This window comes from Panthera tigris, chromosome X, assembly GCF_018350195.1.
Source record: "Panthera tigris isolate Pti1 chromosome X, P.tigris_Pti1_mat1.1, whole genome shotgun sequence".
Taxonomy (NCBI): domain Eukaryota; kingdom Metazoa; phylum Chordata; class Mammalia; order Carnivora; family Felidae; genus Panthera; species Panthera tigris.
In genome coordinates this window covers 70058719-70075301 of record NC_056677.1, presented here as the reverse complement: position 1 = coordinate 70075301, position 16583 = coordinate 70058719, and the positions used below count along the sequence as shown (strand labels likewise).

General features: G+C 33.6%; 1 protein-coding gene across 5 annotated transcripts in view; it reads right to left on the bottom strand.

Annotated features, from left to right (window-relative positions):
- Positions 1 to 7328: 7328 nt before the first annotated feature.
- The window catches only part of LOC102968110, a 449421-nt gene continuing 440166 nt past the window's right edge, over positions 7329 to 16583 (bottom strand). For 4 of the 5 annotated variants that reach the window (XM_042974931.1, XM_042974933.1, XM_042974934.1 and 1 more), the window contains 2 exons: positions 10630 to 13241; positions 7329 to 7776 (listed from right to left, as the gene is read on the bottom strand). In XM_042974931.1, the coding sequence (XP_042830865.1) occupies positions 7738 to 7776; positions 10630 to 13241 (2651 nt within the window). In that variant the 3' untranslated portion in view covers positions 7329 to 7737. The remainder of the gene's footprint in view (positions 7777 to 10629; positions 13242 to 16583) is intronic. The other variant, XM_042974932.1, reaches the window with a different exon arrangement.

Below are 16583 nucleotides of genomic sequence, written 5' to 3'. Positions count from 1 at the left end.
CCTGGGTGGCTCAGTAAGTTAAGCATCTGACTTTAGCTCAGGACATGATCTCACAGTTCGTGAGTTTGAGTCCCGCATCAGGCTCTGTACTGACAGCTGAGAGCCTGGATCCCGCTTCAGATTCTGTGTCCCCCTCTCTCTCTGTTCCTCCCCTGCTCATGCTCTCTCTCTCTCTCTCTCTCTCTCAGAAATAAATAAATAAATAAATAAATAAATATTAAAAAGTACTGTTAAAATGTGAATACTACCCAGAGTGATACATAGATTCAGGAAATCTCTGTAAAATCCCAATGATTTTATTTCCCAAACTAGAAAACCCATCCTATAATTAATTTGGTATCTCAAGGGATCCAAAATAGTTAAAATAATCTTGAAAAAGAACAAAGCTGGAGGACCCACAATTCCTGATTTCAAAACTTACTGCAAAGTTACAGGAATCAAAACAGTGTGTCACTCTCATAAAGACAAACATACAGACCAATGAAAAAATTAGAGAAGCCAGAAATAAATTTTTGCATACATCATCAAATGATTTTTGATAAGGCTGTCAAGATCATTCAATGATGAAAAAACTGTTTTTTTAAAAAAATATATTTTTAATGTTTTATTTATTTAGACATAGAGAGAGGGAGACACAGAATGCAAAGCAGGCTCCAGGCTCTGAGCTGTCAGCACAGAGCCCGACGTGGGGTTCGAACTCACAAACCATGAGATCATGACCTGAGCCGAAGTCAGACGCTCAACAAACTGAGCCACCTAGGCGCCCCTTGAAAGAACTGTTTTTTTCAAGAAATTGTGCTGGGAAGATTGGTTATTTACATGCAAAAGAATGAAATTGGGCCTTTACCTAACACCACATACAATAATTCAAAAATGATAAAAACCTAAATGCGAGACCTAAAACTATAAAATTCTTAGAAGAAAAAAAGGCAAAATCTTCATAACATTGGTTTGGAAGTGATTTCTTTAGTATAACACTGAAAGCACAAGCAACAAAAGAAAAACCAAATTAGATTTCATGAATAAAATTTTAAAATGTGCATCAAAAGATGATGTCAACAGAATAAAAAAGCAACCAACAGAATGGGAGAAAATATTTGCAAATCATATATCTGACAAGTGATTAATATCCACAATTATATAGAGACATCCTAAAATTTAATAACAACACAAATAATGATTAAAAATGGGCAAAATATTTAAATAGACATTTCTCCAAAGAATATGTAAAAATGGCCAATAAGTCCGTGAAAGGATGTTCAAGATCACCAATCATTGGGGCGCCTGGGTGGCTCAGTCGGTTAAGCGTCCGACTTCAGCTCAGGTCAAGATCTCATGGTCTGTGAGTTCGAGCCCCACATCGGGCTCTGGGCTGATGGCTCAGAGCCTGGAGCCTGCTTCTGGTTCTGTGTCTCCCTCTCTCTCTGCCCCTCCCCCATTCATGCTCTGTCTCTCTCTGTCTCAAAAATAAATAAACATTAAAAAAAATTTTTAAAGATCACCAGTCATTAAGGGAATGCAAATCAAAGCTTCATTTGGATACACCATTTCACACTCATTAGGACAGGACCCATAAAAAAAAAAAAACACACAAAAAAAAAAACATAACAGAAGATAACGTGTATTGCCCAGGATGTGGAGACATTGAAACTCTTGTGCGCTATTGGTGGGAATGTAAATTGGTACAGCTGCTGTGGAAAGCAATAAAGCAGTTCCACACACATACAAAAATGGAATTACCATATGATGAAGAAATTACACTTCTGGGTATATGCTCAAAAGAATTGAAAGCTGAGTCTAGAAGAGATATAGTACTCCCATGTTTGTTAACAGAATTATGTCATTAAATCTAAAACATGGAAGCAACACAAGTGTCCATTGTTGGATGAATGGATAAGCGAAATTTGGTATAAATACACAGTGGAATATTATTAGCCTTAGAAAGGAAGAAAATTCTGACATATAGTACAACATAGATGAACTTTGAGGACATTATGCTAAGTGAAAGAAGCCAGTCGCAAAAAGACAAATACTGTATCATTCCACTATATGGGGTACTTAGAGTAGTCAAAACCACATTGACAGAAAATAGAATGGTGGTTTACATGGGCTGTGGAAAGGGGTGGATTTTAAGTTATTGTTTAATGTATATATAGTTTCAATTTTACAAGATAAAGAGATTTTATGAAGGTGGATGGTGATGATGGCTGGATAACATTATGATTATATTTAACAGCACTAAACTGTACACTTAAAATTGGTTAAGATGGTAAATTTTATGTTAGGTGCATTTCACCACAATAAAAAAATAGGTGAAAAAAGGAAATTTATTTTTTAGGTAATTTATATCTATGCAGATAAAGCAGTAATCTACAAAAATTAATTACATATATAGTAGTTGTTTTATGTAAACATTTAAATTGTTACTTTCTTCTTGAAGGTTTTCATCTTTAGCATAAAGGAACACAATATTGATTCTAGCATTAAATAGAATTTGTTACAAGCATTTTTTTTCTGAGCCATGGGTTACTTTCTGGAAATCATCACTGCCATACAAATATAAGTGTTCCAGTTCCAAGTTCTTGGAACTTGTATCATCTTGTATTTGTAGCTTGAGCAACGTATTTTGTCTTTTGAAACTTTGTTCCGTATTTTCATATACAACAAAGCTACTATTACATGTGAGGATCACTCTAAAGGGTAATTGTTAAGATCAAATATTTTGATAATGATTCATGCAATTGCTAACCCTACATATAAATGCAATGTCAATAAACATGTTTTTTCCCCCCTCTTCTACATCTGGGGTATATTAAAGGTCAGGGCTTATTTTAGATGAATTTTGAACATCAGCACCTAATTGTTACTCAGGAATCTCAATCTTAATTTGTCACAAACTGGTATCACTGTCACCACCTCATCTCCATTCTCCTTCTTTATATTTCAACTTGCTTAGTGGCACCACCATCTTCCCAAATCAGAAAGCTGGGAGTTGAACTAAACTTTTACTACTTCCTTTCCTCCCACATCAAATAATCCAGTATTCCAGCCATGTTTGTCTTAATAGCTTTCAAATGTGTATTCTCTTCTTCATTCTTACTACTTACTGTTTTGTTTCAAGCTCTTTGGAATTAGATTCTGGACCACCATAACTGTGTCTTAACAGATGTTCTATCCTTCTTTTTCCCTGTGCCTTCTCCTTAAACCCATCCTCCACACCACCACCAGAGTTATTTCTCTAAAGTGCAGTCACATTGCTACCATGCTTAAAACTTTTTAAAGGTTACCCATTACCTCTGGGATGAGGTCTAAATTTTCTAATATGGCAAACAATTTTCTTGCTTAATTTTTAAAAAAATGTTTTTATTTTTTGGAGAGAGGGACACAGAAAGAGGGAGACTGAGGATCTGAAGGAGGCACCGCGCTATTAGTGCAGAGCCCCATGTGAGGCTCAAATTCACAAACTGTGACATCATAACCTGAGCCGGTCTGACGCTTAACTGACTGAGCCACCCAGGCACCTCTCTTGCTTGTTTTTCCAATCCAACTTTTCATCAGCACATCACACCAGGTATTATACGCATACCAAACTATGGGTGGTTTCCCCAAAAGTGCAATGATCTTTCTCAGCTGACTTTAAGAATAGAAACTTGAAAATAGAAGGAGCAATATTGTTATTGAAATCTGAGGCTTTATGGATGAGATAGATTTTGAGTTGAGGGAAGGTACCAAAAAGAATATGGTGCCTACATACACAAGTAAGTCAATGTAGGGGAAAAGTGGGGAGATTCACCTCGATGGAGCAGAGGGTTGAATTTCAATAATAAAAACGAGGCATACGAAGAGAGTGGTGACAAATAGTGGAGGTCTTATAAAAAATTTTGGTAGGTCATCAGGCTTGATTGCCTGTGTGTCCTGTAGTCCTCAAAGTGTATCTGGTGTTAATTCGTCACAAAAAGTGTTTTTTTGTTTGTTTGTTTGTTTTTTGTTTTTTTTGTTTTTTTGTTTTTTTTTTAGTAGACCTGGCAACCCAGCCCTTGTTTCTAACTGTAAAGGAAAAAAAATGTAGGCTTCTTTTAGTTAATTCACTATATTTTCAGCTCTTTTTCCATGAGCTATAAAAAATCTGTAACATTTTTTGAGTTGCTTTACGGCAGCTCCAGAGACAGCTTTATTGCATCCAATTCATTCATATCTAAAACTTCTTGGTAAATGACATATGTTATCAATTTTTCTAGTTCAGCAAGGTTGAATGGGATATATTGTAAGTTAAGACTCCAAGACACTGATGAGTCTCAACTATTTTAATTATGTGCACCACATTCATAAAACAATAACAATAATAAACACTAACAATAAAATAGCAATTGATTATGGCTGATATCAAATCTAGATTGGACATCACAATATTAAAAACATCTGTCATGAGATTTACTAAAAGTTAAGACCATCTTCTTCTGGAGACAGAGACTTATACAGAAAAGATGAAGAGAATTTATGGATGGAGAATCTAACTGCACTTTTGAATCGTTAACAATACAAAATAATTTTTATATAGTGGCTAGAAAGGAACACAATGTGCCTTTTTTCTTATTTCAGAATCTGCCAGAAGCAAATAGGATGAATGGGGTGATTGTCACAGGGTATTTTGCAGCAACATTGTTGGCCCCATGGACATGCAATGAGGAGGGGATAAAATAATAAACATATAATAAACATTGCTCAGGGATCTCTGCAATTTTTGAAGTTATTTGCTCATATCCTCAAACCTTCTTGGCTGTGCTTTTGTCCTTTCCATTTCAAGGTATTCTTTTCACTAATTAAGGGTCAAGGTTTTATCTGCTACCTGTCTGGAGGTTGAGCTGCAACAATAGGATAAAAAGAAACTTGGGAGTTAAAAGTTGTAATGAAAGAAAAAAATATTTTTATCAGAATAATTTTGGTTATTTAATAGAAAATATTAGATATCATGACCCTTGAAAGCTACAGACCCATGCTCAAAAAACTACTTTGATTATCTAATAATCACAACTATAAGACTGTAACCTGGGTTTCTGATAACATTAGGTTAACACAATATTTACTACACTTGACACCTTTAATTACATGTTATTTTCAATAAATGAAATTAACTCTGAATTTTTCATTATAGACTCTGATTCTTTTTTCACTTTGTAGTTGTGTGACCATAAAAAGGCTACTTTACTACATAATGTAGTCCTCATTTGTAAAATAAGAATAAGGAAAACGACGTAATTTCATCAGGTTGTTTAAGAGGGTTAAATGAACTATTACATGTAAAACTCAAGAATGCATGTCAGACAGTAAGTGCTATTAAATGTTGGTTATGAAATGGCTGCCTGAAGACTTGCATTGAAGTTTATGTATTTTTATATATTTTCTAATTTCAACATTGATGTCTTTGTTTTGTAACATATTCTATTTCTAAAATATATTCAAGACTAGTAGAAAGCCATGGAAATACTCATACTGAGAACTGATTTTTTTTGGAACTTTTGCTTTAAACTCTCAAAATTAGCAATCTTATTCTGATTCAGAGCCTTTTGCAACTATCTATAAATGGTCATATCAAGGCCTAGGATAAAATTTTGTTTGTCTCATTATCTATCACTGTGTAGTCATGTAAGATGAACTATGCTTCTTGGCTGTGAACAGTGTCCATTTGTGGTATAATATTTATGTGATGAAATAAGATAGTGCTGGTGCTTGTTTCTTCTATTGTTTCCACTTCATTTACAACTTGATCGGTCATTCTTTTATTCAGGGAGTACCAAGATAGTAAGCGTGAACAAACAGATTGTTCCCAACTTCTTATAAAAAGTATTATTTGTAATAAAAATGATATTCTTACCAAAATCACTGTAGAAATTCAGATGGCTGTGGTTCTCAAAGTGACACAAAAGCAGAACAAGTTATCAATGGTGTGTATGTGTGTGTGTGTGCGTGCATGTGTGTATATTTGTATAGGTTCTTTGTAACAGGGTGAAAATGAGGTGGTAGTGGATATATTAGGAGACTCACTTTCAAGAATCAGCAATCAGGAGGTACACTTTGAACAGCTTGACAGCTTTGTTACTTTCTGAATGGAGTTAGTAGATCGGGGTGTTAAAGTGACCTCAGAACAGGAAAAACAGAAACTGATGGTGAACAAGTGAGCATTTGTTAATGTAGCATGCTTATATTCTTGGCATTTGAAACTTTAAAAAGTCTGCAATTCTCTCTCTCTCTCTCTCTCTCTCTGTGTGTGTGTGTGTGTGTGTGATGAGATAGGGACAGGTCAGGAAATACAAAGGATGGTATAGAAGAAAAATATTTTTTCAAATGGACTTGGACTAGCCAGAACACATTGGGATTCAATGATATGGTAAAAAAAAAACAACAACAACAAAGATTACTGCAATCATGTTTATTATTCCACAATATCCCTCTTTCTCCATATGACATTATTTCCTTTGTCTTTACCTCAAATATAATCCCCTCTTGCTACTACCTTCTTATCAACATTCTTCATTTTACTGAGGGACTCTATTACAATGGGTCAACAGTTTATATCCCATAAACATTCCACTTAATGAATCTAGGTATCTTTAGAAGTGGATTGGTTGACATGACTCATGAGAGACAAAAACTGAAATTTCATACTTTGCTTATTTAATCATTTCACATTTATTGTCTTTGATACCCAATACATCCAAACTCAGACTTAAAAACTTTGGAAAATGTAGTTTATTAATTGTCCCTCAAGTAGAAGATGAAATAAATTCAGACACAGCTGCCTCAGTTTTGTTTCCAAACCTGGAAAACATGGCATATTGCACAGACCCTGCAGCTGTTGAATGCACCACATCTACACTGGTGTCACTGTAGCAAACATTTGTGATATTTGAAAATCTAGTGAAATCTTTTTGAGAATAAAATGCCTCTTTAGTCAATTATTTAAGATTTATGATGTTGAGTGATAGTCTTAAATTTCTCATAAGTTTGTCTATACCAATTTTTGGACTCAGGTTGATGTTGTCTGTTTTTCTTTATCTCCTCAGATAAGATTCATCATTGATCCTGTGGTTAAATTTGAGGAGGCTAGGCCAAAGACTCGTGAGGCATCAGGAAAAATATATAACTTTGAAATTCCTACAGAAAGAAGGTCATTGGCACAGGTTTTCGGTAATGGTGGCAGTAATAAAGTGCACTTTACTTTGAACTTGGGATAACTGGTTTTGCTTTGGACTGCTCACTTGGGTCATTGTATATTTGTGGTTGGGTCATAAAACTATACATGGTGCAGATAAAGGGAGAAGGCTGGATTCAATGTAAGACTTTGATCTTTTAACAAACCAACAATTGTTTTTTCCCAAACTATTCAGAGAACAATGAGAAGAACACATGGTTGGCAGGAGGAACATTTTTATTTGCTTGGTATTATTTATTCAGTTACATTCAATTTGAGATCTTTTACTAATTCATTTCAAAAAGAGATGCCAACTTAGTTCACCATATTTTGATTAAACACTTTCAGGACCCTATCTTATCTAACAAGGAATCCAGCAATAGGATACCTGGGAAACACTTTAGTATTATGAAGAAATCATCAAATTGATGTATAAAGGAGTGAATTTATGGAAAGGTTTGGTGCACAGATGACCTCAGTAAAGAAATTCAGCAATTAACAGACCTTGAGCAAGTTGACAGTATATTTGGATAGGAGATGGTTTGTTGTTATTTTAGATTGAAAATCCCCAGAAAGCTTGTCTCCCACTGTAACAAAACACAACATATCACCTTTTAAAAAGCTAGAAATAGAAAAACTGTTTATCTGTATGCAAACATACTTAATTAAGAAGCTACAAGGCAGGGCATTGCTTTGATTATCTGTAGTATATTGGTAAAATATACATAAATATGCCTAAAGGTTAGGTTTAAACAAGATTTACTTCAATGAATATTAAGCAGAAGAATTAAACCTCTTTATGTATCTTAATGGCTCTATGATCAGAAAGGAAATGATACACTTGCATGGACCATTTTGAAATGAAAATATGAAAACTTCTGGCCACTTCAGTTAATCCATTTGATAACATTATACTATGAATTTAGCCTCTCCTGAACCAAGACTTACCTGTAGACTTCCTCAAATATTCAAGATATTTATAAACAAAAGACTTAATTTTGAGACAATTACTAGAAACACCAATTTAAGAGAACTTTGGTACAAAAAGCATAACACATTTGATATGTTCAGACATCTGTCACTAAGAAGACTTGTATACCTCTGTATTTAAAACACTCTGGTTATAGTAGACTATACTATATGAAAAATTTCTTCCATATCACTACTGAATCATTTTTTTATTTTTTTAAATATATAATACATCAGAGATTACCACTTCTTTTATGACCCCAATGCAATTTTTATTAACTACATTGGATGCTGTCAAGAGCTTCAACTAATTAAACACTTGCATGATTTTTTATAAATAAAATCTATTTTCAAAGTTTAAGATAGGGTATTACTCCTATTTTATATGGAATCATATTGTTTCTTCAGAATTGTAAATAATTTCTAGATAACTTATTAAATGATACTAGGATTTTAATAACATGGTTCTAAAACCACTATCCATGGAAATCAATGTTAACCCTCACAAAAAGGAAGATAGTTTCAAGAGTTGTGACCTTGTTTGGTTATTTCTGAAAAGTTCAACACAGTATAATAATTAATGCACACGTATTTCCAACTGTTTTAATACATTGGTGACATGTGATCTGAACAATGAAAATGTTTTCTAACCATTCTTGAAACTCAGTGAGATGTCATTTTATTTGTCTTCACATAGTTTCTATTCTCCAATAGCCACTTGTTTTCCCATTAAGATAGAAAATGGTTAAAAGCACTTTAAAGGGCACTATGTTTTTTACTTTGCATATTTTTTGAGCCTTCTACACTGCTTAATTATTAAGTGCCTATTGAAATAATGAATGAAGATGGTACAAATGGCTTGACTATATATTCTTATGTTAAGTTGGTTGTTTGATTCATTTATGGTTAGTAGAAAAGTTTTATAGCTTTTAAAATGAGCTTCTCTCACTTCTTAAATTGTTTTAATGGGGAACATACCTCCATTATCCTCATTGTAGTTGTTTGTGATGGAGATATAGAAAAGGATGTGATAAACCAGGAAAATGTGGAAATACAAAGGCTCTGAGGGAAGAATTCTCTGTTTCTGTACATCTTCTATTTGAAAAACATGATTATTTTTGGGGGAGAGGGAAATGCCTTACTTTGAAGGTAATTTTCATTTAAAATTAACATGATATGTTTCACATACCCATACTTAGGAAACAATTCTTATATACTAGGATTCAAACTGCAAAGTGTTCCTTAACTAGTAAACTAGAACTTATGATAACCATGTTTTCACTAATCCAAAAACATCAAAGCCATAAAATAAACATACTTCAAAAGTTTTCATGCTACTATAAAAGTTCATTTGTATAAAACAACTAGGAAAAGTATCTCTTTTTTTCTGGTGTTGAGGCTTGTATCTTAACAATATTATTTTTGTTACTTATTGGACATTACCCATAAATTTATATAAGGTGGAGTTATTCAACTATACTAGGTATTTACAACTGTTTCCAGAGAGGGGGTTCTCTTGGAAAAATCACAAAATTGTTCTCTATTAAAGTAAAAGCACTAGAGAGATACCAATTTTGTACTTTCTTTTGGCTATAAGAATATATGTTTTATTTTGAAATGTACATTTATATTCAATTACACATCTATTAGAAAACAAAGTAATTTTTTTCAAGTTGCACATTTAGGCACACAGACACTACAATCCAAATTAAATGTATTTGTTTACGGTGTCTAATAAGACTAAAATTCAATTGTGTACCAACTTAATTATGTCTCAATGACAGTATGTTGGTATAGCTTCATCAGAATGAATATTAGTTGATGGTGTCAAAAATAGTTTTCAAAACATATAGCAATCTTAGTTTGTGCATACAATTCAGAGTTCTAGAAGAAATATTTGATAAAGATTAAAAATATAATGTTACTTATTTTGAGGAAAATAAGATAAAGCAAATTTTAAGTCAAAAGTAGAAAAAGTTTAGGGTTCTTTGCTTCTTAATATGTGAAAAAACTAAGTAAAATTATATTTATTTAAATTAGAAATTAGAATATAATACTTTTGCCAGCTTCCTTATAAAATGGGAATTTTGGAGATAGTAGTTTCAAATGTCTTGATTTGTGGTATTTAAGATTCATTTGACTTTACTCTTTATGCAAATAGAGGGATGAAACCAATACTTGGCTATTTGTACCCTTGATGGAGGTAGTATATGAGCCAGCCACAGTGCAATCAAAGCCATGTTTCTATTTACCAGCTGTATAGCACATGTATCTTTCAAATGGAAAACCATGTTTCTGGCTACAGGAGTCAAAAAATAAGTAATACTGGACATCTTGTCTCCTCTCTTCCATGGCTTACATATTCAAGTAAATTTTGAAAAGGAAGACTTTTTGGTCCTGTTCAGTGACCTAACACTATGAATTGTAGGAAATGGAGAAGAAAATCAAAGTCTACATTTATATAAACTTACCTTAAAAAATAGATTCACAGCCCCTGATGATACAGCAAACTTCACAACATCTGGTGGTTCAGCTTCTACTATAACGTCAAAAATAGGGAGTGGAATACTTGAATTGGAGTGAAAGTTTAAATCGGCAGGATACTTGACACCAATTGGATTCTGGATCCTGGACAAATCTTTTAAAAAGCCAACTTCCTTGGCATCAAGGACATCCTTGGACTTAGTGGTATGATTAAAGCTAGAAGAATCCATGGAGCCAGAAGAGTCCTTGAGGCAGGCACCAAATTTGTGGTTATCAACAACTGTATAATTTATACCAAGCTTAGATGAATCAGAAAATTCAGAGGTGATCAAACTTTCGGGAGTGGAAGTATAGTTTGTGCCAGCAGCAAAAGTGGGGGAGTTAGCATAAACAATATTAGGAATGGAGGAACTGGTACCAATTTCTAATTCAGGCTCAGACAGATTATTAATATTGCTTATACTGGTGGAATTATGAACATTATGAATATTTGTGGCATCATAGTTGGAGTTGGTGACAAAGTTGGAATCAAAGGCATGAATCAATCTAAGGTCATGGTTAATGCCTGAGGCACAGTTGGTGCCAGCAGTATAGCTAGGGCTAACAGCACCACTACAACTAGTTGTATTGCTAGTGTCAATGACATTGGCAGTAGTTGTAGAGCTGTGTCTGGCAGCATAACTGTTTTTGGCAATATAGTTGGGGTTGACTACAGAGCTAGAACCTACTGCATGGGTAAATCTTGAGACACAGTCATGGTCTGAGTCATAGTTTGGGACAACTGCATAGTTGTGTCCAGCAGCAATGGTGGGTTTTGTATCATACTTGGAGTCAGCATCCTTGTTAGAACTAATAGCACTATTGTGGCTTATAGCACTACTAGGCCTGACATTATAGTTAGATCCAGGGTCAATTTTAAGGCCAGAGCCATTGTCACTGGGGCCAGGGCTATTGTCGTTCAGGCCAGGACCATTGATTTTGAGGCGGGAGTCATTGTTGCTGGAGTCAGGGCTGTTGGGACATGATACGATATTTTGGGGGTCAGAGGCATTGTTTTGGAGGCCAGATATATTGATTTTAGAGCCATGTCTATTGTTGGGGCTAGTACCATTGTTGGGGCAAATGTCATTGCCTGATCCAGTGGCATTTCTAGTGCCAGCACCATTATTGGAACAAGAAGTGTAGTTCAGGCCAGTTCCATTCTGCAGCACAGAGGTAGAGTTTGTACTAGTGCCATTGCTGAAGTTAACAGTACAGTCCTGATCAACACAATTGTCTAGGCCAGGGGTATTGTCTGAATTAATGGTATGTTTCCCCCCATCAGAATCAGTGCTGTATTTGGAATTAGCATCATTGTTAGTGGCATCATCAATGTTAGAGTCAGGTTCATTGTTGGAGTCAGTTCCATTGTTAGAGTCACCATCACCGTTGGAATCAGCTCCACTTGTAGGGTCAGCATCACCACCAGGATCAGATCCACTGTTTGTGTCTGCATTATGTTCAGCATTGCTATCTTTGGAATCACTGTCATCAGGGTCAGACTTATCTTTGGGATCTTTCTTATCTTTGGTGTTGTTTTCATCCTCAGGGTCTATTTCCTTTTCAGAATCTTTTTCATCTTCAGAGTCTGTCTCATCTTCATGTTCTGTCTCATATTTGAGAAGAGGCTCGTAATTGGCACTAGCCTTATCTTTGAGGTTTCTAGCAGTAATCAGTTTAGTATCATTGCCAGGTTTGGCCTCATTTTCAAGTTTAGCAGTAAGGTTAAACATGCCCTCATTTTCAAGGCCAGGAACATTGCTGGTGTTGATAACATTGTCTGGGCCAAGTGTACTATGGGAGCTCATAGTATTTTGAGGATTCATGGGAAAGGTATGGGTAGCAGTAGAGCCTATGTGATTTTGGACAGCTGAGCAACTTTCACAATGTAAATAAGAACTTGAGCCCAAGGAATATTTAGAATCCTCCTGGTGTAAAGGACAGCAAAAGCCCACAGAATGCTTAGGATCCAGGGATCGAGATAAAGGGTTATTCTGAGAAGTCTTGTGATATCTAATAGATTTGAGGTTCAGAGAATATTTAGAATCCAAGGGAATTTGGAGATGTAAAGAAGAATCAGGGTCTGAATCATTATCAGAGTTTACAAGACATTTATGAAAAGGAGAATTACCGATTTTCATAAAACATTTGGAACATACAGGAGCCCCAGTGTCTAAAGAATATGTGTTATTTCTGTGAGTCTTGGGGTGTACAGCATACTGAGGGCTCATGGACATAGGGTGGCAGAGAAGTGCTGAGACTTTGGAGGTATAATCCTCAGCATTTAGAAGATTAAGAGGATTCATTTGAGACTGGGAACTCCGAACATTTTGTGGGAATTGATAGTCGTTGCAACAACTTTTACAGACAGAAATTTTGTGCCTTCTGTTTCTGTGATACTTGTTATCTGTGAATGTGTTTGGGTCTGAAATGCTCTGGCTGTGCTCTTCCTTTAGCTTTTGCTGTGACTTTTGATTGTCAATGAGAGTTGGAGACACTTCTTTAAATCTCACAATCTTGTCATCACTCAGATATCTTACAAATTGAATTCTGGAAACTGCTAGGAAAAGAATAAATATGAGCAAAAATAAAAAATAAATAATAAAGTTTTACCTTGACATTCACATTACAACACAAATATGTGCAAAGAAAAAATGCCATTTTATTCAACAGATTATTGCTAACTGGTATTTCAAAAGGAGGCCATGATCCTAAATTTTCTGCTCAAGTAGGTGTCATCTTGAGCTTATTAATAAATAAAAAAATGAAAGATTTTATCTTATATTTCTTATTAACAAATAAAAAATGAAAAAAATCATCTTATATTTCTATACTACTCAGATTCAGAGAGCTTATTTTTAAGGAGATAACTCATTTAACAGGAATTCATTGGCACAATGTGTCCAAAATAAAACTGACTTTAGAAAGTTTGGTTACCACATATCTGCATTATCTTTTTCATTTTGCTTCCAGAAATACGAGCTATTTATTATTTACTGGAATATAATCCCTGTAATTTATACCATCTCCATGCTTGGAGACAAAAATTTTCTTTGGCTTGATATGTATGTCAAAATTGAAAATTTTTCTGATATTATCAAGGATCAATTTCTGTAGCTATCATGAACTCATTGGAACATGATTCTGAAAATATAGACATTTACCAATAAAACTGAACTAAAAAATTCAGTAAATGTCATTGTTTTCTAGGTAAATGGGCAGAAAAAAAAAATAAAAAGCAACAAAAGAAGACCTCCTTCTACCATTTCCTCAAGGTCTTAAAGACATTTTTGTTATGTTTTGGCACTAAACATAAAATCATACTTGGGAAAGAGTCAAAGAATGTTGGGTGGTAGTTTCCACTTAGAAATTGATAGTGACTTTTTACAGAGAAGGAGATATGTCTTTTCATAAACTTTCCTTTAAGGGCATATAGAATCCTTAAGATAAATTTTTAATTGCATACTCTTTAGGCATTTATAAAAGAGACAAATTAAATTAAATACATTCTGAAAAGTATTCAATAGGGTATGCTACATATGACATTATCTACAATGAAACTTTTTTTTTTACTGTATAACCCTCACAGATTTATTTCTAAGAAAAGGAGCTCATATTCTTGTAAATACATGAAGTCATTATGTTGGTTTTGATAACATGATAGCATTCACTGGTGCTCACGTAATGCAAAAGACATGAGATGTTCATAGTATTTATATGTTTTATAGTAAATACTAGAAGCACAACTACAGATTTTCTATCCCAAGCCATGTATAAACAAATATTGAAGGAAAGTGGTATTAATATCTGGTATTCAACAGCACGTATTATATATTTTACTCATTCACTGATATTATTATAAATTAGTGACAGGGGTTTAGAGCCTGACAGAAACAAAAAAGTGATGTAATTTTGCTATTTGTAGTACTTATTCACATTAAAGATAATAGTCAAATATACTAAAACAATTATAAACAATATGGCTGTAAAACAAATTGGAAGTATATGGGTATTCAAGGTATACAAGGTTCTTAAACTGGATGAGAAAAGAACACTGAAAAATGTCATATCAAATATGAGAGCTATATCACTAAATTGATTAATATCTTAAAACTAAGAGTGAGATGAAAATCAGACAGCAGTACTCAGGCTGCTCTATAGAGATAGAGAACTTAAATTATAATCAAGAAAGTATCTCTCAGTTAAAGCCTGAAGATGTATTTCTGACTTCCAAAAACCAAAGGATATGTTCATATGCATAAGAAAAATAAAAATCAACTTATTTAAACATGATTATCTGTACTTGCAGAGTTTGGTGTGGCTACAGCACAGAATGCATTGGGTGTATAGTGGAGATCTCAATCAGAAGTACTCTTTTTATGCCTTTTAAAGGAGGAGATAGAAATGAATAAATGACAACATAGTAGACTCTTAATGACATTATCAGAGAATAATAGTGGTTTTTATATGATTTAGAGGACTCAATATTATGTGTGTAAGAAAGATCGCTGGTTTTCAAACAGCCTGTGTTTGAGAATTTGGTTCTATCATGTGTTAGTGATATGATTTGGGCAAGTTATACAACATTCAAAAGCCATCGTTTCTTCAGCCTAAAACAATTATAATTATATCTACCTTTTAAAGCTGTTGTATGGGTTACATGAGATACTCTATAAATGTTAGGCATTTCTATTCTCTCAAGATACAAAAATATAATATTGTGGAGATTGTTGTACTAGTTTTTCCCCTTGTGAATCTTATATGCCTAGTGACTAGTAGCCAATTTTGAACTATTCTGTTAATTTTCTAATTTTCTGAAAGTTGGGAAGAATAGTTATAAGGACTAAATTTTAGGCATTTTAAATTTATATACAGAATTACAATACTATTGTTCCAAGAAGTCCAATAGCTATATTTCCCACACTGTTTCATAGAGTGAAAATAAAGCTGATTCATCATAAAATATGTTGTTACTAAAAAAGGTATTTATTTAAATATAATTAAAGAAATAGTTATCAAAACAAACTATAGACACAGCAAGATTATGACAAGTGCAAATTCCTACAAATTGACAATTATTATTACTATAATTGTGATAGCTTGAATGATATGTAATTGATACTCATGTCATTAACTTTGAAAAAAGACTTGATATTCAAATGAAAGGAGACAACTTTTATTTTATTTTATCTTACTTTATTTCATTTATTTTATTTTACTTTATTTTATTTTGTAAAATAATAGAAAAATATTTATTGACCACCGTTTACCAGTATTTACAATAAAGTAAACAATATATACAGTTGGAGAACGTTCTGATTACTACAAAGTTATTTTTCCTGGTTTCTGCTGAACCAGTAACTCAAATACTGAGAAGATTGAACCTACATGTAAGGAAGGAGTTGAGGTAAAGAGTAAAAATGCAGGTCAAGAATTTAGATTACAGAAGTTTGTTTACCCATTTATTCCAGCAGGTCTTAAATTGCCAACATCTCTAATCATCTGGTTATTATTAGGTTTCCATGAATGAAGTCTTAGATATTTCATGAATCATGACCTTTTAGTCAATATAGCACAGGGATTTCAACTTCTTGAAAAGGAATGGTGTGCTAAGAGGAACCTTTAATGTCCATTTAAGTTTTGTTTACCTAAATAAAACACACCAGGACTTGATTAGTTTTCTCATTTGGGTGGGGAGGTTGTTGGTAGTGATAATATTTTCCTTTCAAGGATCTTGCAAATAAACTTGTATTTAAATGACTATAGATCTAGATATGGATACTAATATGGCTGCTTTTAAACTGTCCAATTTAAATTGTTTACATTATATTTAAGTTGTCCAATTAGTTACAAAACTTGAAAGGTTAAAGCTTCAGGAATTTTCAATTTAACTTAAAGTGAT